This window comes from Mustela erminea, chromosome 5 (assembly GCF_009829155.1).
Source record: "Mustela erminea isolate mMusErm1 chromosome 5, mMusErm1.Pri, whole genome shotgun sequence".
Lineage (NCBI taxonomy): Eukaryota > Metazoa > Chordata > Mammalia > Carnivora > Mustelidae > Mustela > Mustela erminea.
In genome coordinates, this window is record NC_045618.1 from 11,346,210 (window position 1) to 11,363,884 (window position 17,675).

Sequence of the window (17,675 nt, forward strand, 5' to 3'; positions counted from 1 at the left end):
CGTGTTGTGGTCAAACTGTTCTCTCCAAAGCATGGAAGCAGGTGAGACTCCTTTTCCAGCTCACCACGAGTACTGCTGCCTCCTTGTTCTAGACGCCCGTTCTGTCAGTCACTCTGCTGGCTATGGTAATGCTTGCTAGGATGAGTGCAGTGGTATTGCAGGGAGGCACTGCAGAGTTTTCAGAAAGAAATGAGAGATCCTGGTGGTGACAGCTGGGAAGGAAGAAGGGACAGCAACATGGGAATGCACGAATGTATGTAGGTCCCAGCTGGGAAGATGGGAGTAATGATGGATTGTGTGGCTGAATCCAGAGACTTTAGGACTTTGCTGGGTGCCGGTGGATTAAGGGGTTTGCGCTAGGAGACCCGAACCCTTGTCTCCAGACTCCTTGGTCAGACTCTGTTCAAACACTGACATCTAAAGATGTGTTAATGAAGCGCAGACCTTAAGGAATGTTTCTGTTACTTAATTTCTACACTTGGGTGAGGCTCTGTGGCAGAATTCAGTAGCTTGTCATCAGTAAAGAGAACAGAAAGTCATTTAACGCATTCTGTGATTTACTTAGAGCTGTTTTTTATTTTTTACTTTTCTTTAGGAACCTATGGATTTTTGTTTCCAAGTTTACAGAATTTGATGCTCGAAAATTGCATAAGTTATACAAGATGGCTCATAAGAAAAGATCTCAAGAAGAAGAGGTAAAATACACATTTAATCCAATTTATATAATCCGATAAAAACCAGTTCCACAGAATTCCTTCATTACTCTTTTTCCTGGGAAGATGGTCAGGGGAAGATACTGTTGGTGCCAGAAGGGTCCTTGGTTCTCTGCCCTCAATACAGATGGAAGGGGAGGTGCAGGAGGGTGGAGGTGCCCAGCACAGCCCTGCCTGTCCCCCACAGTGCGCCCTAACGCCGTGTTACTTGTGCAGCGTCTCTGCATGCTCCCCTACTGGGAAAAGTAACAGTGACACTGGATGGGTGAAATAGCCAACGGATTAGAGCCAAAGCGAATTAAAACTCTGACAGGGAGTCGTTAACCGTGTGTTTCTCTGTCCTGGAGTCATTTATTCACCAATCTTGTGGCGGCTTACAAACCTGACTCCTGATAAGTAACAGGGTTGTAGGCAGAAAGTACTTCCTCTGTTCTTTTCTGGGCCATGTGTATTGGTGTCCTTCTAGCTTTCGTACGTAGCATCCCAACTGCTCACGTAAGGGAGCAAACACAAGAAGGTACCTAGAGGTTCCTTCCCTTCTCTGGCGCGGGGCGGGGGGGGGGGGGGCGCGATGGGCATATAAGTGGCTTCCCTGATTCTGCAGGGGCCGTGTTCCTGAGGCCAGCATGCCTTTTTCCAGATCTGCTGACTTGACGTGTGGGCCGTCCCCAAATCAGCCACTCACGGCCCATCTGTGAACATGGAACACCTCCACCACTAACATGTCAGTGACATGTTAGTCCGTGACACCTGCTCACGGGACTTGCCAGCAAAGGGTGATTTCCTTGTTGGGGCAGCAGGTGCTGCTCTGAGAGGCTGGCGTGCTGCAGGAGCTCAGGGCAGTTCCTGAACAGGGTTTATAAGCGTGTCATAGACGGCAGGTCCAAAACCACGAGGGGCGAGAGAGGAATACTTGGAGGTGGTGCTTTCTGTACTGTTCTTTTTTTATTTTCCTGTACTGTTCTTGGGAACTCTGCCAGCCAGGGGATTATGAAGCTTTGGTTTCCTTTTTATTCTCAGGAGCAAAAGAAGAAAGATGATGTGATTGGTGGAAAGAAGCCGTTTCGGCCAGAGGCTTCAGGCTCCAGCCGGGACTCCCTGATCTCTCAGTCCCACACCCCGCACAACCTTCACCCTCAGAAGCCTCACTTGCCCGCCTCCCACGGCCCACAGATGCACGGACACCCACGAGATAACTATAATCACCCCAACAAGAGACACTTCAGTAACGCAGGTAGGTCATGAAGTGGAGTTGTTGTTTTTTACTTACTTATTTATTTTTTAAGATTTTATTTATTTATTTGACAGAGATCACAAGTAGGCAGAGAGGCAGGCAGAGAGAGAGAGAGGAGGAAGCAGGCTCCTGCCAAGCAGAGAGCCTGATTTGGGGCTCAATCCCAGGACCTTGGGATCATGACCTGAGCCGAAAGCAGAGGCTTTAACCCACTGAGCCACCCAGGCACCCCATGAAGTGGAGTTTTAAGAAGAGATGCCAAAAGAATCATTTGCTATTCTGAAGACAGCAGGTGGACCTGTGCTTCATTCTCCTTCAGGACATTGTTGTCTTCCGTCTCAGTGAGACGGAGGGTGAGGTAAAGATCCAGAAGGCTGGTCGTTACTCCGGCATGAAGAAGAACATCGCCAAACAAACAAGTAATAGGCTGAGAGGAGCAGTTTACATTATATGGGACAGTCAGATGGTCAAAACTGCTAATACTGAAAGAGCCCTTGTAAACTGACAACAAAAGAATAACCAAATAGAAGAATGGGCAGAGGTTAGGAATAGAGAATTCATACAGGAGGAAATTCAGGGGGCCAGTGTGACAAGTGGCCATCATTGCTCATAGGGAAATGTAAATTCAGGCAGTAGCAAGCTAAGTAATTTTTTTGCCCATTCACATCAATAAAAATTAAAAGGGTGGAATACATGGAAATTGCGAAGAGTGCAAATTGCTGCAGTGCTTACAGAAATGAATCTGAAATATCTAAATACAGAAGCTTTTTACTTTTTGGTATCTACCAGGATGTAGGAGGCTGCCATTCTGGTCTTAGAATGGCAAAAAGCTGGAAATAACTTTGGATATCCATTAGCAGGAGTATCATGAGATAAATGGTAGGACGTTCGTGCTTTGTACATTATTATTATCAGTTATTAAAAAGAAGGAGTTGGTTTTAGAAATTAAAAAAAATGGGAGAGAAAACAACAACAACAAAATCTGTATGTGCCTCTTTAGCTTTTTTAAGGTGACATTTACATACTACCAACTTCACTTTTTTTTATAGATACTGTGGTTTTTAAAAAAGATTTATTTATTTGAGAGAGAAAGTATGAGAGAGAGCACGGGGGAGAGAGCAGGCAGGAGCAGGGGCGGGGTGGTTGGAAGGAGGGCAGCAGGCATCCCACTGAGCAGGGAGCCGGCCGGGGGCTCGATCCCAGGAGCCTGGGATCATGACCCTGGTGGACAGCAAGGGCTTAACTGACTGAGCCGCCCAGGCGCCCCATCGTTCACCATTTTATTTATCCGGTTTAGTGGCATTTACTACATTCACAGTGTTGTGTGTAACCACCACTGCTCTCTGAGTCCCTAAACATTTCCATCAGCTCAAAAGGAAATCCCGTATCTGTGAGGCGGTTTCTCCCCGCCCCTTGCCTGCAGCCTCCGGTGTGAATTCTGTCCGTGTGGATTTCTGTGTTTGGGACACTGCCTGTTCCTGGACTCATTCTATATATGTGTGTCTGATTCATTCACTTGGCCTAGTATTTTGTAGGTTTATTCACATTGTAATGTTTGTTAGTACTTCATTCCTTTTTGTGGCTAAACTGTATGGACACAGACCACAGTCTCTATCTGTTCATGGGTGGATGGACGTTTGGGTTGCTTCTTCTTCTTTTTTTTTTTTTTTTTGGTTATTGTGAATAGTACTGCTGTGAAATATCTTGTGTGTATTTGAGGACGTGTTTTCAAGTCTTGTGGGTATATGCCTGGTAGTGAAATTGCTGGGTTATATGGTAATTCTAATTCAATTTCTTGAAGAGCCACCAAGCTGTTCTCCATAGTGGATGTTTGAATAAGCACAGAGAAACACGTGAGAACACACTCAGTACCAGTGACCTTACAATGCGGGGAATGGAGGGGGATTGCAGGAAGTTAATAATTTCTCCATCTGTTGCTTCACTGGTTAATACTGAGCATGGATTTTAAAGATACAAGTAAGAAGAAAGGGAAAACCGCATATAGAATCAAAGCCAGAAGTACATAGAACATACAGAAGTCATAGTATTTTAGGATTTTACGGAAGGTCAGGTATTCTGTAATAATCAGAAGAAGTGTGTATTTCTTTCTAAACTTTGGTTTTAGGATTTCCATTTGATTCTTTTGAAAAATACATTTCATTCTTTCAGTAAAATTCTCAGGTTTTTAAGAAAACTTGATTTTCTCCATCTTTTCCTCTTTTTTTGAACATAAGAATTACAGTTATTTGAAAATCTTAACCTGCTAACTCTAGGGTCTAAGTTACTGTGCGTCATTTTCTGTAGTAGGTTTCATTTCTCTTGGTTTTCAGTCCTACAGCCCTGTCTTTAGGCATGCCTTCTTAGTTTTGATTAAATGGGGGAACCTGTGGGGCATCTGGGGGGCTCAGTCATTCAAGCATCTACCTTGGGCTCAGTCATGATCTCGGGGTCCTGAAATGGAGCCCCTCTCCCTCTACCCCTCCTTCCTGTTTGTGCGCTCTCTCTCGTTCGCTCTGTCTTGCTCTCCCAAATAAATCTTTAAATATATATACATACATTGGGGCGGGGGGGAACTATGTTGTAGAAATTGTGTAAGCTCCACATGGTGTTCCTTTCCCGGGAGAGGGTTCATTCTTCCCTCCCCTGGGCACATGGAGTGGGAGGCGATCTTCTAATCTAGTCTGTCTCTGGTCCCTCATCCTGGGGCTTAGCTCTTAAGGGTGCTCAGTGGAGAGCCTATAGTAGCATTCTCTACCCTCTACCCTCCTGCAGGCCTTGACCTCCAGGCTTGGTTTTCTCAGCACTGTGAGACTGCCGCTGACTGCTCGCTCTCCTGTTCTGAGGCTTCCGGTTTAGGGTTTTTAGCCTTCTGCTCCCTGCAGACTCAGCACGTGTCCTAAGGGAAGACTGGTTGTGTGTTTGAGCCTCTCAGCACTACCATGCCTTCCAGGTCCTTGTAGGCTGGTCCTCTGCTGGTGTCTCTGGTCCTGTGCTGGGAGCAGCTCTGATGTTCAGCCTCTCACCTGTGCCCAGAATCACAGTCCCCCCCACCTCTCCTCCCCCTGCCTGCAGTGGCTTTGGTGGTCACTTGACCTCTTAACCTCTCTGAGCTTTTCTGCTCTTTGGAGTCTTACTCCTGCTAGTTGTGATGGCTCTGGCTGTTCTTTTATGTCTCCAAACAGGTAGTTTTTGTTTATGTGGCATTTCTTACTGTTCTTGGCAGAGTGTGATTCCGCTCAAGCTGCTCTAAACTACCTGGAACAGAAGTTCCATGTCTTCTGATCTTAAAAGTCCAAGTAGTTCAGAATTAATTGATCGCCCTTTGATTGAGGGGAGGAAAGGTAATTAACTGTACAGGGTGACTGGGCAGTGTTTCCATGTTTGTGTATCTGATTGTATTATTGGGCCTGACTTTTTCCTGGGATCAGACCAGTTTTTTGTTATTTGTGTGACGTCACTGATTTTATATTCTGATGCTTTGAAAGAACTCCTCTTAGTCTGCTCACTGTAGTCTTTTATTTAAGTCTTGGATTCTTCACCCATGTCCTTAATAGCTCAGTACTTCTAACCAGCGACCTACCTCATGGTGGATTCAAGAAGAAAGAAAAACACTGTTTAGTTTCTCTGGAAATAAAGGGCTTGGCTTGAGTTGTAAGCATCTCCACCATACCACAGACACCGACACCCTGTTGGAAACAGTGCTTTCCATTTGGTGTCAAGCCATCTTCAAGCGATTTGTTTTCATGTTGTGAAGGTGTCGCATTTTTGTCCTTGTCCATTAAGTTAATTCACCAGAATAGTCATCGTTTTTTATTTGTTGTTGGTCTGGCCCAACCCACCTTGGATCAGCAGTGACGTGAAGCCACTGGTTGACTGCATGTTACGTGAATGATGTCAGAGTCCAAGCTGCACAGGTTCCTTCATGGTGTTACTCTTTGGCTCTATACAGAAGTGCTTAGAAGACCAGCAAAATGAGTAGAGACATCTGTCTGGTGGCATATTCTTGGTGTTAGCATATTTGCAGATAGAAGATGGATTTCCTGGGAGGCCATGGGTATGGGCATATATGGGCATATATATATATATATCTGGCTTAACCAGAAGGAATATATACATATATATATACATATATATGTATATATTCCTTTTCATGAAGGAATATATACATATATATATACATATATATGTATATATTCCTTTTCATTAAGCCTAAGGTTGCCCATAACAAAGGACCACAAACTGGGTGATTTTTTAGAACAATGGAAATGTATTCTTTCACACTTCTGGAGGCCAGAAGTCTGAAGTCGGTGTAAGCTGGGAGACATAAAGGAAAATCTGTTCCCAGGCTTTCTCCGGCTGTGTAGTGCCTGCCAGCAGTCAGGCCTCTGTGCTCTTTGGTGGCTCCATGGTCCCCGTTGCTGCCGCCCTCCCTCCATGGCCTTCCTCCCCATGTCTGTCTCAGACCACCCTCTCCCTTTCTCTTAGAAGAATATCTTGGATCTAGGGCCCAGTCTAAATCCAAGGTGATCTCATCTTGAAATCCTTAATTTACATTCACAAAGACCCTATTTCCAAGTAAAGTCACACTGTAGGTTCTGAGTGGACATATATTTTGGGTCACACTTGAACCTCTTTAGCCTCCATTCCTGAACTTTTGTGTGTTCACTACCTTTTTTGATTCACATCAGTGTAATTCTTCTCAGGGGAAAAGGGAGGCTGCAGAAGCAAAAACATTTCAGTTTGGCCCCGTCCTTGAGAGGTAGCGTACTGATCCAAATCCACAGTTAAAGGTGTTACTTTTTACAGGAGGAGGTTCATCTCGTTGGTGTGGGCTGGGAAAGAGTAGTAAATCAGTGTGAATAGTCTGGAAATACTTTCAGAGACCAGGCGTGGCTTATGGTACTAGTAGGTAAACAGACATTCGACATGTAAACAGAAGGTACTAAGCTGTGAAACTCAGCAGGTTCTGTTTTCTCAGCTAATGTTTGGTTTTCTTTTTTTGAGTGAAATCTCATTTTAAGGGTTGGCCCCAGATTGGAAGGTAAAGAGGCTTGGAAAATAAAAAGTAAAATCTTGGGATTTCCTAAGAGAAAGCCCGTGGATTTTCTTTTGCCTTAAACTTTGAGGGAGAGAGTGTTGGGACTCAGTGCTGGTACGTTTACCAGCAGCAAAAGGGGACGCAGGAGGAAATTTAATGTGTTTCCATCACACGTGTCAGCCTTTGAGTTTAAACCTCAGTGGGTGTGCAGTTCAGCCATTGTTGCAGTCGTGAAACTGTTGTTTGTTTTCCTGCAGACCGAGGAGACTGGCAGAGGGAAAGAAAGTTCAACTATGGTGGCGGCAACAATCCTCCGTGGGGCAGCGACAGGCACCATCCGTACGAGCAGCACTGGTACAAGGACCACCATTACGGCGACCGGCGGCACGTGGACGCCCACCGCTCTGGGAGCTATAGACCCAACAACTTGTCCAGAAAGAGACCTTATGACCAGTACAGCAGTGACCGAGACCACAGGGGACACCGAGATTACTACGACAGGTGAGCTGAAGGCCCCGAGATGCAAGGTGCTGACCTCTGCTGGGAGTTTTACTCTTTGAGGGGGAGAGACAAGTGACATACACATTCATGGACTTATTACATGTTCACTGAGCATCTCCTCATGTGCCAGGCATGGTCCCTAGTCTGAGCCGATGTTTTTGCCGTCAGAGCATCCTTAGGGTGTTGGGGAGGAATCCTGGTGTAGGCAGCTGGCCCATGTGCTGAGTGGAGGGTTGAAAGTAGGGGTGTTGGAGGGGACGAGGTGGGGGGCTGGATGAGCCTGGTGGTGGGTATTAAGGAGGGCACATACTGCATGGAGCACTGGGTGTGGTGCATAAAACAGTGAATTTAAAATTCATTAAATTAAATTAAAAAATAAAATTTTTTAATTAAAAAAAATTAAATTTAAAAATAAAAATTTTTAATTTTTTAAAAATTAAATTTAAAAATATTAAAAGAAAAAAAAAAGTAGAGGTTTTTGAGTTTTTCTCCTGGGGGCTGAGGAAGAGACGAGGTTGCTAATTCTTGCCTCAGGCCCTAAAGAATCTGCTAAGCAAAGAGAAATGGAATTGGTTATCACAGGTCCAGGCCAAGGGTCAGCACCCAGAGAGGGAGGCCCAGAAGATGAACACTTTGGCTAGGAAGGGGTTCAGTGCCAGGTTAGAGGTCTTGAGTTGTATTCTTCGGGTCATAGGGAGCCATCTGCAGGGTCATCATTCTGCAGGGTCATCATTCCGCATGTACAGGAAACGTTCTCTGCCTTCCTCTGAGGAAGCGTAGAGAAGTGGTAGCCTTAAAATTAAATTCGAGTCTGCAGCCCAATTATTAAGTTTGGTGCCTGCTTCTCAGGAGGCAGGATACTGTGATGGGTCCCGGCCCATGGTCCTTGTCTGCCCCAAGCCCAGAGTTGAGGGGTGAAGAGCTTTTGAAGTCGTACCCTGTCTACAGCTGTTCAGGACCATATGAGCCCGTTACCTTTGTAACCTGTGAGTTAGTGACTACAGGAAGCCTGAAGTGGTTTTGTTTTGTTCTTTCTGGTTTTAGGACTTGACTGTATTTTAACCTCACAGCAGCTTTGGTTTTCCTTAGGCTAATGACATGCTTTGTTTGGACTTGAATTTAAATTTGGGAAGTTTTATATAAATATCTCCTCATTTCTGGAGGACCTGTTAACACATGAGCACAGTGGCTCTGGCCAGGTAGCAGCTGCCTCCTCTAGAGGCTCCATGTCCCCTCCGCCCCCTCCCTCCTGTGTCATCTTGTCGGCTTCCAGTGGGCATTTGCCCTGTAATTCTTGGTCTAGATCTGTATTTCCATTCGGTGTCACTTTTTTTTTTTTTTTTTTTACTCCTGCCTGAAGACCTTTTCATTTGGTAGGGGTCTGCTGGTTCTTTCCACATCTCTGTGTCTGAGAAAGCCTTTGGCTGGCCTTCGCATATGAAAGATACCTTTGCTGGGTATAAATTCTGAATCAGCACTTTCAGTACTTTAAAGGTGTTCATCTTCTCTCCATTTGAACTGTTTCAGAGGGAAAAGATCTGTCATCTTTATCTTTGTTTCTCTTTATGTAACGTGTTTTTTCCTTTGTTTCTAGTTTTTAACGATTTGATTATAGTGCATCTTGCTGTATTTTGCCTCATGTTTGTTTTTCTTGCGAAGTGTAGAGCTTCTTGAATCTGTGGGTTTATCTGAGGTTTGTTTTTCAATCTAACCTGCCTTGAGGCCCATCCAGTGTATTTTGCATGTCACACATTGGAGTTTTATTTCTAGAAGTTGTATTTGGGCCTTCCCCACCCACCCACCCAGTTTAAATCTTCCTCTAACCTTTTGAAATCTGGAATACAGCTTATAAATAGTTTTATATCCTTGTTGGCTAATTTACTGTTTGGATTAGTTTAAATTGGTTAACATTTCCTCATTATGGTTTTAGTTTCCTGGTTTTCTCCATGCCGAGTAATTTTTTTTTTAAAGATTTTATTTATTTATTTGACAGACAGAGATCACAAGTAGGCAGAGAAGCAGGCAGAGAGAGGAGGAAGCAGGCTCCCCGCTGAGCAGAGAGCCCGATGCGGGGCTCGATTTCAGGACCCTGAGATTATGACCTGAGCCGAAGGCAGAGGCTTTTACCCACTGAGCCACCCAGGTGCCCCCATGCCAAGTAATTTTTGGTCAGATGCCTCACTGAGTACCGGATATGTTATATTCCTATAAACGTTCTGGATCTTTGTTGTGAGACACAGATTACTTGCCAACAGTTTGATGCTTTCCGGTCTTGCTGTTAAGATTCTTCGGGCAGATTGGGAGCAGTGGTCTGGCAGGGGTTAATTGTTCCCACCACCCAGGCAAGAAGGCTTCGTTGTACTCTACTGATGTCCCTTGAAGCTTGTTTTTTGGTATAGCTGGTGAGAGCAGGGCACTGGCACCTCTGACCTTCCGGGGGGTTATTTCCTGGCCTCAGGTAGTTTCTTCACGTGCACACCCTGAACAGTTGTTCACTGAATCCCAAGGGGAACCCTTTGCGTGTCTTTGAACTTCTTTCTGTCTCCTGCATTCTCTTCTGTGTTCCATCCTCTGGACTCCAGCTGCCTTGGTTCTGTCCCTGCCTCTCAACTCTGGGAGTCTTCCCTTCCCTGCGCTGAGGCCTGCACGCCGTCTCAAGGCAGTGAGGGGTTTGTTAACAAGCTTCATCTCCTTCAATTTCCATCCCTCAAGGAATCACTGTTCTTTGTTACCTGACATCTGGTGTCTTGAGAACCATTGTTCTGTACATTTTGTCCCCTCTCTCTCCCTCTCTCTCGTTTAACGAGCGGAAAGTCACATAGTATGAGTTAACTGTTTCAAGGTGAACAATTCAGTGACATTTAATACATCCACAGTGTTGCTATCATCACTACCTTGAGTTCCAAACACCAATCACCCCAGGGAAAACCCCAGCACCATGACACAGTCGCCCCATTCTGCTGTTTCCCCAGTGCCTGATCACCAGTCTGTATTTTGTTTTCATGGATTTACTTCCCTTGGATATTTTGTATACGTGGAATCCTACAAGATGTGCTCTTTTGTGACTGGCTTCTTTGAATATGTAGTGTCATGTGAGTCTCCCCCGCATTGGAGAACATGCCTGTACTTGGTTTCTTTTCATGGCTGAATAATAGTTCATGGCGGTGTGCTGTTGATCCATTCATTTGTTGGCGGATGTTTAGTCGTTTCCACCTTTGGTGCTTATAAATAGTGCTCTGTGAACACAGGCGTAAAAGTACTTGTTTGAATACCCATTTTCAGTTATTTTGGGCATACACCTAGGAGGGAATTGTTACTCACATGGTAGTTCTGTTACTGACTTCCTAGAAACCACTGATTTTCCACAGTGGTGGAAACATTTTACCCTCCTACTAGCAATGTACAAGAGTGGCCATTTTCTCACACCTTTGCCAACACTTCTCTTCTGTTGGCGCATGTGTGTGTGCGTGTGTGTTTAAACGTGGCCATCCTCGTGGGTGCGAATCAGGGCTAGCTCATTGTGATTTTGATTTGCATTTCCCTGATGATTAATGTTCATTAAAGATGTGGGTCATCTTTTCATGTGCTTAGTGGGCATTTGTAGATCTTTGGAGAAATGTTTGTTTTTGTCCTTTGCCCATTTTCGAATTGGGTTGTTTGTCTTTTCGTTGTTGACTTACACCAATTTTCTCCTAATGGGATAACAAGTAGTTTACTGTAGTGCTAATTAAAAATTTTAATATTCCTCACATTGAATCAATTTTTAAAATAATGTAATTAACCCATCAGATATTATTGACCGTTGGGGTTGATTGTAGCTTTTGCTGTTACTAATAACTTCTCAAATCATTTCCGTGGCTCTTTTTCTCCTGGACCAGGTCAAAGAATATGAAAATGTTTGTAGATCTTGCCAGTTTTCCTGAAGGGAGTACAGCTTTACAAAGCCACCAGTGATTCAAGTGTGTACTTGTTTCATTGCAGACTTGAGGCTTATGTCATTTCAAAGGATATGTTTTGCCAATAAGTGTAAAATAGCCCTTTGTTATTGCTTGTGTGGGTTGTTTTTTTTGTTGTTGTTTTTGTGTTTTTTTGGCTTTTTTGGATTCCTCGTAAAGTAAGCATTTACAAGCAGTCCTTTGGAAGTGTCCTGGACTATGAATGCGCAGGGAAGAGCCAGTGGAGGAGGGAGAAGGGGACGGGCTCCGTCTTTCCGCTGATCTTTGCATCTCCATTTCAGGCACCATCATGACTCCAAGCGGAGGAGATCCGATGAATTTCGGCCTCAAAATTATCACCAGCAGGATTTCCGACGCATGTCTGACCACCGCCCCCCTATGGGCTACCATGGCCAAGGACCCTCGGACCATTACCGCTCTTTCCACACAGACAAATTGGGGGAATATAAACAGCCCCTGCCCCCACTGCACCCCGCAGTCTCAGACCCTCGCTCGCCCCCTTCTCAGAAATCTCCCCATGATTCCAAGTCACCCCTGGATCACAGGTCTCCATTGGAGAGATCACTAGAACAGAAAAACAACCCAGATTATAACTGGAATGTTCGGAAAACATAAAGGACAGCTGGGAAAGAAGGGGAGAGCAAGAGTCATTGAGCACCTGGGTATTTTTGGTCTGATCCAACGGGAGCCAGTTATCTAGACCAGTGAGTGGAGTTTCTGGACATGCTGCTGCTGCTGCCAGCCTGCCGGCCGAAGGAGCGCCTCAAGGAGTGGGGGGCCTTTCACTTGGTCCCGCTTGGGTTTGGGTCGCCACTCCTGCACTTCGACACCCCATCCCACCCAGCCTGGTTCCAGCCTGCCACTGCGATGGGTGCTGGGAGGAAGAGGTGACTTGTGTGTACCGGCTTCGCGGGCTGTGTTTCCCCAGTGAAGGAAGACGGGATCTTAGAGTCGGGATGTTTTGTTGCCGGGGTCCGTGCGCCCTGAGCCTGGGTGCGGGGGGCTGGGTAGGAGCGTGTGCGTGCAGGCTGCCGGGACCTGCTGGACGGCACACGATTGCTTCACTGTGACGTGACATGCTGCTGACAGGGAGCGGGGCTCGGGTCTCGCCTCGTGGGACTTAAAGGGGGAGTGGGCACACTCCTCAGACATGTTCTTGGGAGAAACCGTACCCTTGGGCCTCAGCATGACATCTGTGGCACAGGAGGACAGAGGGGAACAGCTTCCACGGCGGCCCCTTCCTGACCGACACTAATTTTTCCCACACTATCTGTACATTTCAAATGCTTAGTCTCCGCCGTGGGCCTCCTTCGCCCTGGTGCCAGGGAGGCGAGGGCCCATCTGGCGGACTTCAGAGTACTGTGAGCAGGCCGGCACTGGCGTTGGCGTGGGTCTTCCTTGGTTGGGAGTGGGCTGAAAGCGGGGCTGGGGTGGGGGTGGTGTGGCCAGGGACCCGGAATCCCTGGTGGATTTCTGATCCTGGGATGAGAAGTGTCCATTGAGGGCCAGGGGGTGGCGGGGGAAGCTTGGTGCTGGCAGGTGCCAAGGGGGGGGTGGGGTACAGGTGCAGGTGGTGAGTGGGTCTCGTGGGGAGAGGGGGCCTGGGGTGTTGTGCCAGGTCAGCCTCACTAGCCGCCTTGTAGGCACTTTAGTTTCCTCTGCCCAGCATGACGCGGAACACACGTCTGCTGACCCCGTGTGGCGGGTGCACTGGTGAGGCTCAGCGACCTGCGGGGAACAGCTCCCACAGCTAGGCAGGCAGCAGTAGACTTGAACTCCACTGTTGTTTAGAATGAGATCAAATAAAGTACAAACCTAACTTAAGAGTTTTTGCAAACTAGGAAACCTCCAAGGCCAGGGGACCGCGTTGACGGTCAGAGTGGTGCAGGGCCGAATGGAGTCAAAAGGCAGGTTGGTTGCACCAGTTCATTAGGCTGCTTCCGTTCCCCTGATGCTGGGCCTTCCGTTCTCCTCTTTCAAAATACCGCTTGCCAGTATTGTGTGAATATCCAAAGGCCTTTCTAGGTGGACGCACTGACTTGAACCTACACCGTGCCTAAACGTGTCCAGGCTCAGAGCTGGTGAGAAGCTTCCCGTTGGGCACGCACAGGGTTCAACTCCCTGAACTAACCTGTGAGGACGTCACAAAATGATCATCACTTACCTGCCGGTACCCTGGGCAGCACCATTAATGCCTTTACTAGCAAAGCCCCCAGTCCCAGCGCCTTAGTGGAGCCGACACGGCTCTACTGGGTCATTTCTGCTCGCTGTGCGCGGCGCCCTGGAGCTGGCCAGCGTCTGGGTCCTCACAGCTTGTGCTGGGAGTAGTGGGCCTGCCCCGTCCTTACCTATATCTCCTCATGGTACTAGGGATGTGCAGCGTGGGCTCAAAGGGGGTCAGCATGCCCGGAGCACAGCACAAAGGAACGCATAGGAGCCCCTGGCCGTGGTCGTCCCATGGCGACTGCTCAGTGAGAGAAGATTGTGTCTGCTGTGGCCACCACCAGCTGAGCTTCCCGCCGACAGTACTCACACTACCCTGTGTTCCTCTTGCCCAGGCCCAAGTGGAAGGCTAGGTTGGCTTGCCGGGTTCTTTGGGGTTGGGGGGAGGGATGAGCACCAGCACGTGTCTCCCCGCGGGAGGTCAGGCTGTGTCCTGGGAGGCGTGGCATCCCCCTTCCCTTAAGGGAAGCTGGGAGGAGTTGCTGGAGGCTCTGAATTTCAGGGCTCTGCAAGGGTGATTGATTGTCTCTGAGGTTGATAGGAGATGTGAGTTATTCCCAAAGATGTCTCATCATGAAGAAAAAGGAACTTCCTTTTGTTTACATTCAGGACTTGTAGTGCCATATGATGTAGCAAAAGGCTATATTCGCCGGATCAGTGTTAAATTGATTATAAAATTACAGTATCCCCATAAAAGCATCTATTTTAGATGTTGAAGTATGTTTGAAGACTGGGTTGGGAAAAAGGAGGCATTTCCTCATTGACCTAAATCAGTATGAATACTGTATGCTCTTATCAGAAACAAATTTGCACAGGTAGGAATTCTCTCCCTTGCGGGTGGGATAAACTGCCCCAGGAACCCGTGAGGGCGGCAGTCCATGGAGCCTAGCTTTGAAGGATTTCATAACCGGGTAGAAACAGCGGGGGTCGAGGAAGAGGGGCGTCCGCATCATCTGAGATCTGAATATGAATGAGGATTAACGCGGTGTACCACGGCCCTGGGAAAGGGGGCCCTGAAAGCCCAGGTACATCACTGTGGTCTTCTCAGAGATGGCTGCAGAGAAACAGCCAGATCCTCTGCAGAGCCCGATCTGATGGACCCAGGGCGGCCCCCCGCCCCTTCTAGTCATTCCTTTAGCCCTTCCACGGGAAACCAGAACACTGCTCCCACCGTGCTGCAGACATTGTAGCCTGATGCCCGAGAGCCGCATCAGGACATGTGGTGCACACGCGAGTCCGCTACAAATTCACACAGGGACACTGGAATCCTACAGACCAAAATCCACTCGTCAGCAGGAGCGGGGGCCCAGGGCCCAGCGCCAGCGGTCTTCCGGCTTGTCTGAGGGCTGCCGTGTCGGGCGAGGAGAGCCAGGCCAAGGGTCCAGGCTGCTTTAGTCCGTCCGGACCCCACACGTTTGGGGACGGATGGTTTTTCTTTATTGTAAAATTGTGGACTTTTAAAACCTGTTGACTAAAACAGTAATTAATTTATATTTGTGAAAAATGCCACTGTCCTAGTGATTTCTGATGTAAATAATGTTGTTTATATAGTATGTATTAAATTTTCCTACATTGTAAAACTGCTGTACTTTTGATTCTTGTATATTAAAAAGTGTTACTAAGGATTTCTAGAATTGGGCGAACACTGTGACGTTGCGTTGGGTTGGTGTGAGCTCTGACTGGCTGCACCTCGGCTCCCCTTCCCTCCCCTTGTTCTCTGGGTCGTTCAGACTGTTCGCCAGCGTGTGAAATGGAGCCTCTTAAAGTCTCATTGTTTTTCCTTCGGGGGCCAGTTGTGGCGTTGGGTCTGGGGGTTGGGGGTCGGGGGTGGGGGGGTTCTGAGATTTTCCCCGAAGCTGACAGCCCCTGGCGGAGCAGCTCCTGTCCTCAGTGTCCTGAGCACTGGGCGGTGGGGTTGGGAGAGCCCGAGGATCTGTAGCCCCTGGTGGAGTAGAGCTTCCCTTAGGATCCCGTGGTGGTGCCCGGGAGCCCGGCAATGTGCATGTGAAGACCTGTCTTGTCTGGACAGGGGTCCTGCCCCGCCCCCTCCATCCAGAGGAAGTGACTGGGCCGTGTGTGCCAGCCCACAGCCTTGAGGGCAATTTAACAGTTGGGTTATATATTCATGAAGGGGGGAAAGAGGCATTTTATAATGGAAACACTGACACAATGTTAACTCTCGCAATTTGGCACAGGGGCAGGCCCAGCTCCTGCGAGGCCCAGACGGAGGAAGCGGGGCACAGCCCAAGGGCGGAGATGCCGTCTGAGCGGGAGCTCGAGGGGTTGGCCAGACCCAAGGGGTTTTGTCGATACTCAGGGACTGCAAAACCGAACTCCGATCTTCACAGAGTTCTCGATTCTTGATACTCAGTAAACCCATACGTTCCGTTAACTGGCGTGACCGTCAACCCAGGAGGCTTGGCGGCGGGGGGCCTCCCTCATCCTGGCCTGGCCAGGAAGGAGAGGCTGGGATTTTTAGGGCCTCGCGTTCCTGAGGCAGAGACTCCAGAGTTGAGGGTTCCTCCTGCCGATAAACAATTCACAGTCGTGTTGCAACTCACAGCTCGGCTGGAACCTCTTTGGGAAACTTGAAAGCGCTGCAATAATCAGCTTATGATTTACAATAGCAACGCGGCTTCTAAACCAGCTGCTGCCAAGAAGCCCGCCTTTTACTGGAAAAAGCAGGCCCAGGCTCCCCCCGCCCCCACCAGCTGCTCCCTGGCGGGGCCTCGCATGTCTGGCATTAAAGCAGGTCCTTCTCAATTAGCACCAACAGAAAGGTCACTTACTGAACCGCGAGGCCCTGCAGTTTGCCAGCCGGGTCTGGACTTGGGATTCCAACCTGTGGCTCTTAAAAGAGCAGGGCCGGGTCTGCCTTCGAGGCCCATCTTACTGCCCTTCCTGGCCTCCACCCTTTGAGTCTGGAATCCCTCTCGGGCCCCCGCCTCCAGCCCGCCTGTGGTGTCTGCTCCCTGGCTTGGAGAAAAGACGGAGCCCAACCCAACACACGGTCTTGGTCCATAGAACTCGGGCCCTGCCTGGTGCTGGTGGACCCCCTCCTAGGCTTGAGGTCTGGGTGTCGCCCAGCCGGGTGTGTGGCCGTGAGATCTGGCTTTGTGCGGGAACACGGACTCAGGCCTCTCACCTCAAAATCAGGCAGAATATCTACTGCTTGGGGCCAGCTGCCCCACGGAGGGTTTGCACTTGGGATCTTAAATTGTTTTGTGAACCACAAGAGGACGGTCACTGCTATAGTGTGGTCCTTGCTAACCCTGTGTACATGGTGGCCTTGGGGGGCCCAGGGGGTCTCCAGGGGGCCGGCAGGAAGGGCAGTGCGTTGTCTCCGTTTGGCCTCCCTCTGGGTGCAGCTGGGCAGATGGCCCAGACATCGTCATTTGTACATGAAGGAGGCGGCTTCTAGGGTTCATGTGGTTTTACCGTGAGAGCTCAGTGTTGAAAGGTGTAAACTCTGCGATGGGCTACCCAGAAGGAGATAGTGTTCACCAGCCCCTGCTGGGAGCGGGGACAATGGGGACACACCGAGGAGGGCACCTGCCCAGCCCGGAGGGCAGGCCCAACTTAGCTTTCGGCCCCAGCTTGCATCAGCCCAGAAACTTCTGAGACCAGCAGGGCTGCTCCTCTTGGATCCCAGCTCCCTGGAGGGGCCCTGGAAGAGCGCCCTCTCTAGGAGATTAGACCCCGGTAGGAAGACCTGGCAGGGTGCTCACCGTCCCGTGGGGACTAGACGGTCATGAGAGAGAAAGTTTCTCCCTTGAGTAAGATCTTAAGCACCTCCTGTGGGTGGTGCCCTGTTCTAGAAGCTGGGACGCAGACTCGGCAAACCAGGATGAGGGCCCCTCTGAGGGTTGGCAAGGCACACCTAGACCAACGACAGAAAGACAAAATGTCATGAGCGCCAGGGAGAAAAGAGGAGATGGGCGTGGGGACAGGGGTGCTGCTAGCTGAGCCCACGGGAGGGGGTCGGGGAAGCCATAGGTCCAGGAAGGGGA

General features: G+C 48.6%; 1 protein-coding gene across 14 annotated transcripts in view; it reads left to right on the top strand.

Moving 5' to 3' along the window:
* The window catches only part of CHD2 (chromodomain helicase DNA binding protein 2), a 130,886-nt gene extending 115,596 nt beyond the window's left edge, over window positions 1–15,290 (top strand). For all 14 annotated transcript variants that reach the window (XM_032342123.1, XM_032342119.1, XM_032342125.1 and 11 more), the window contains 4 exons: window positions 596–695; window positions 1,734–1,947; window positions 7,243–7,486; window positions 11,724–15,290. In XM_032342123.1, the coding sequence (XP_032198014.1) occupies window positions 596–695; window positions 1,734–1,947; window positions 7,243–7,486; window positions 11,724–12,057 (892 nt within the window). In that variant the 3' untranslated portion in view covers window positions 12,058–15,290. The remainder of the gene's footprint in view (window positions 1–595; window positions 696–1,733; window positions 1,948–7,242; window positions 7,487–11,723) is intronic.
* The last annotated feature ends 2,385 nt before the right edge of the window (window positions 15,291–17,675 follow it).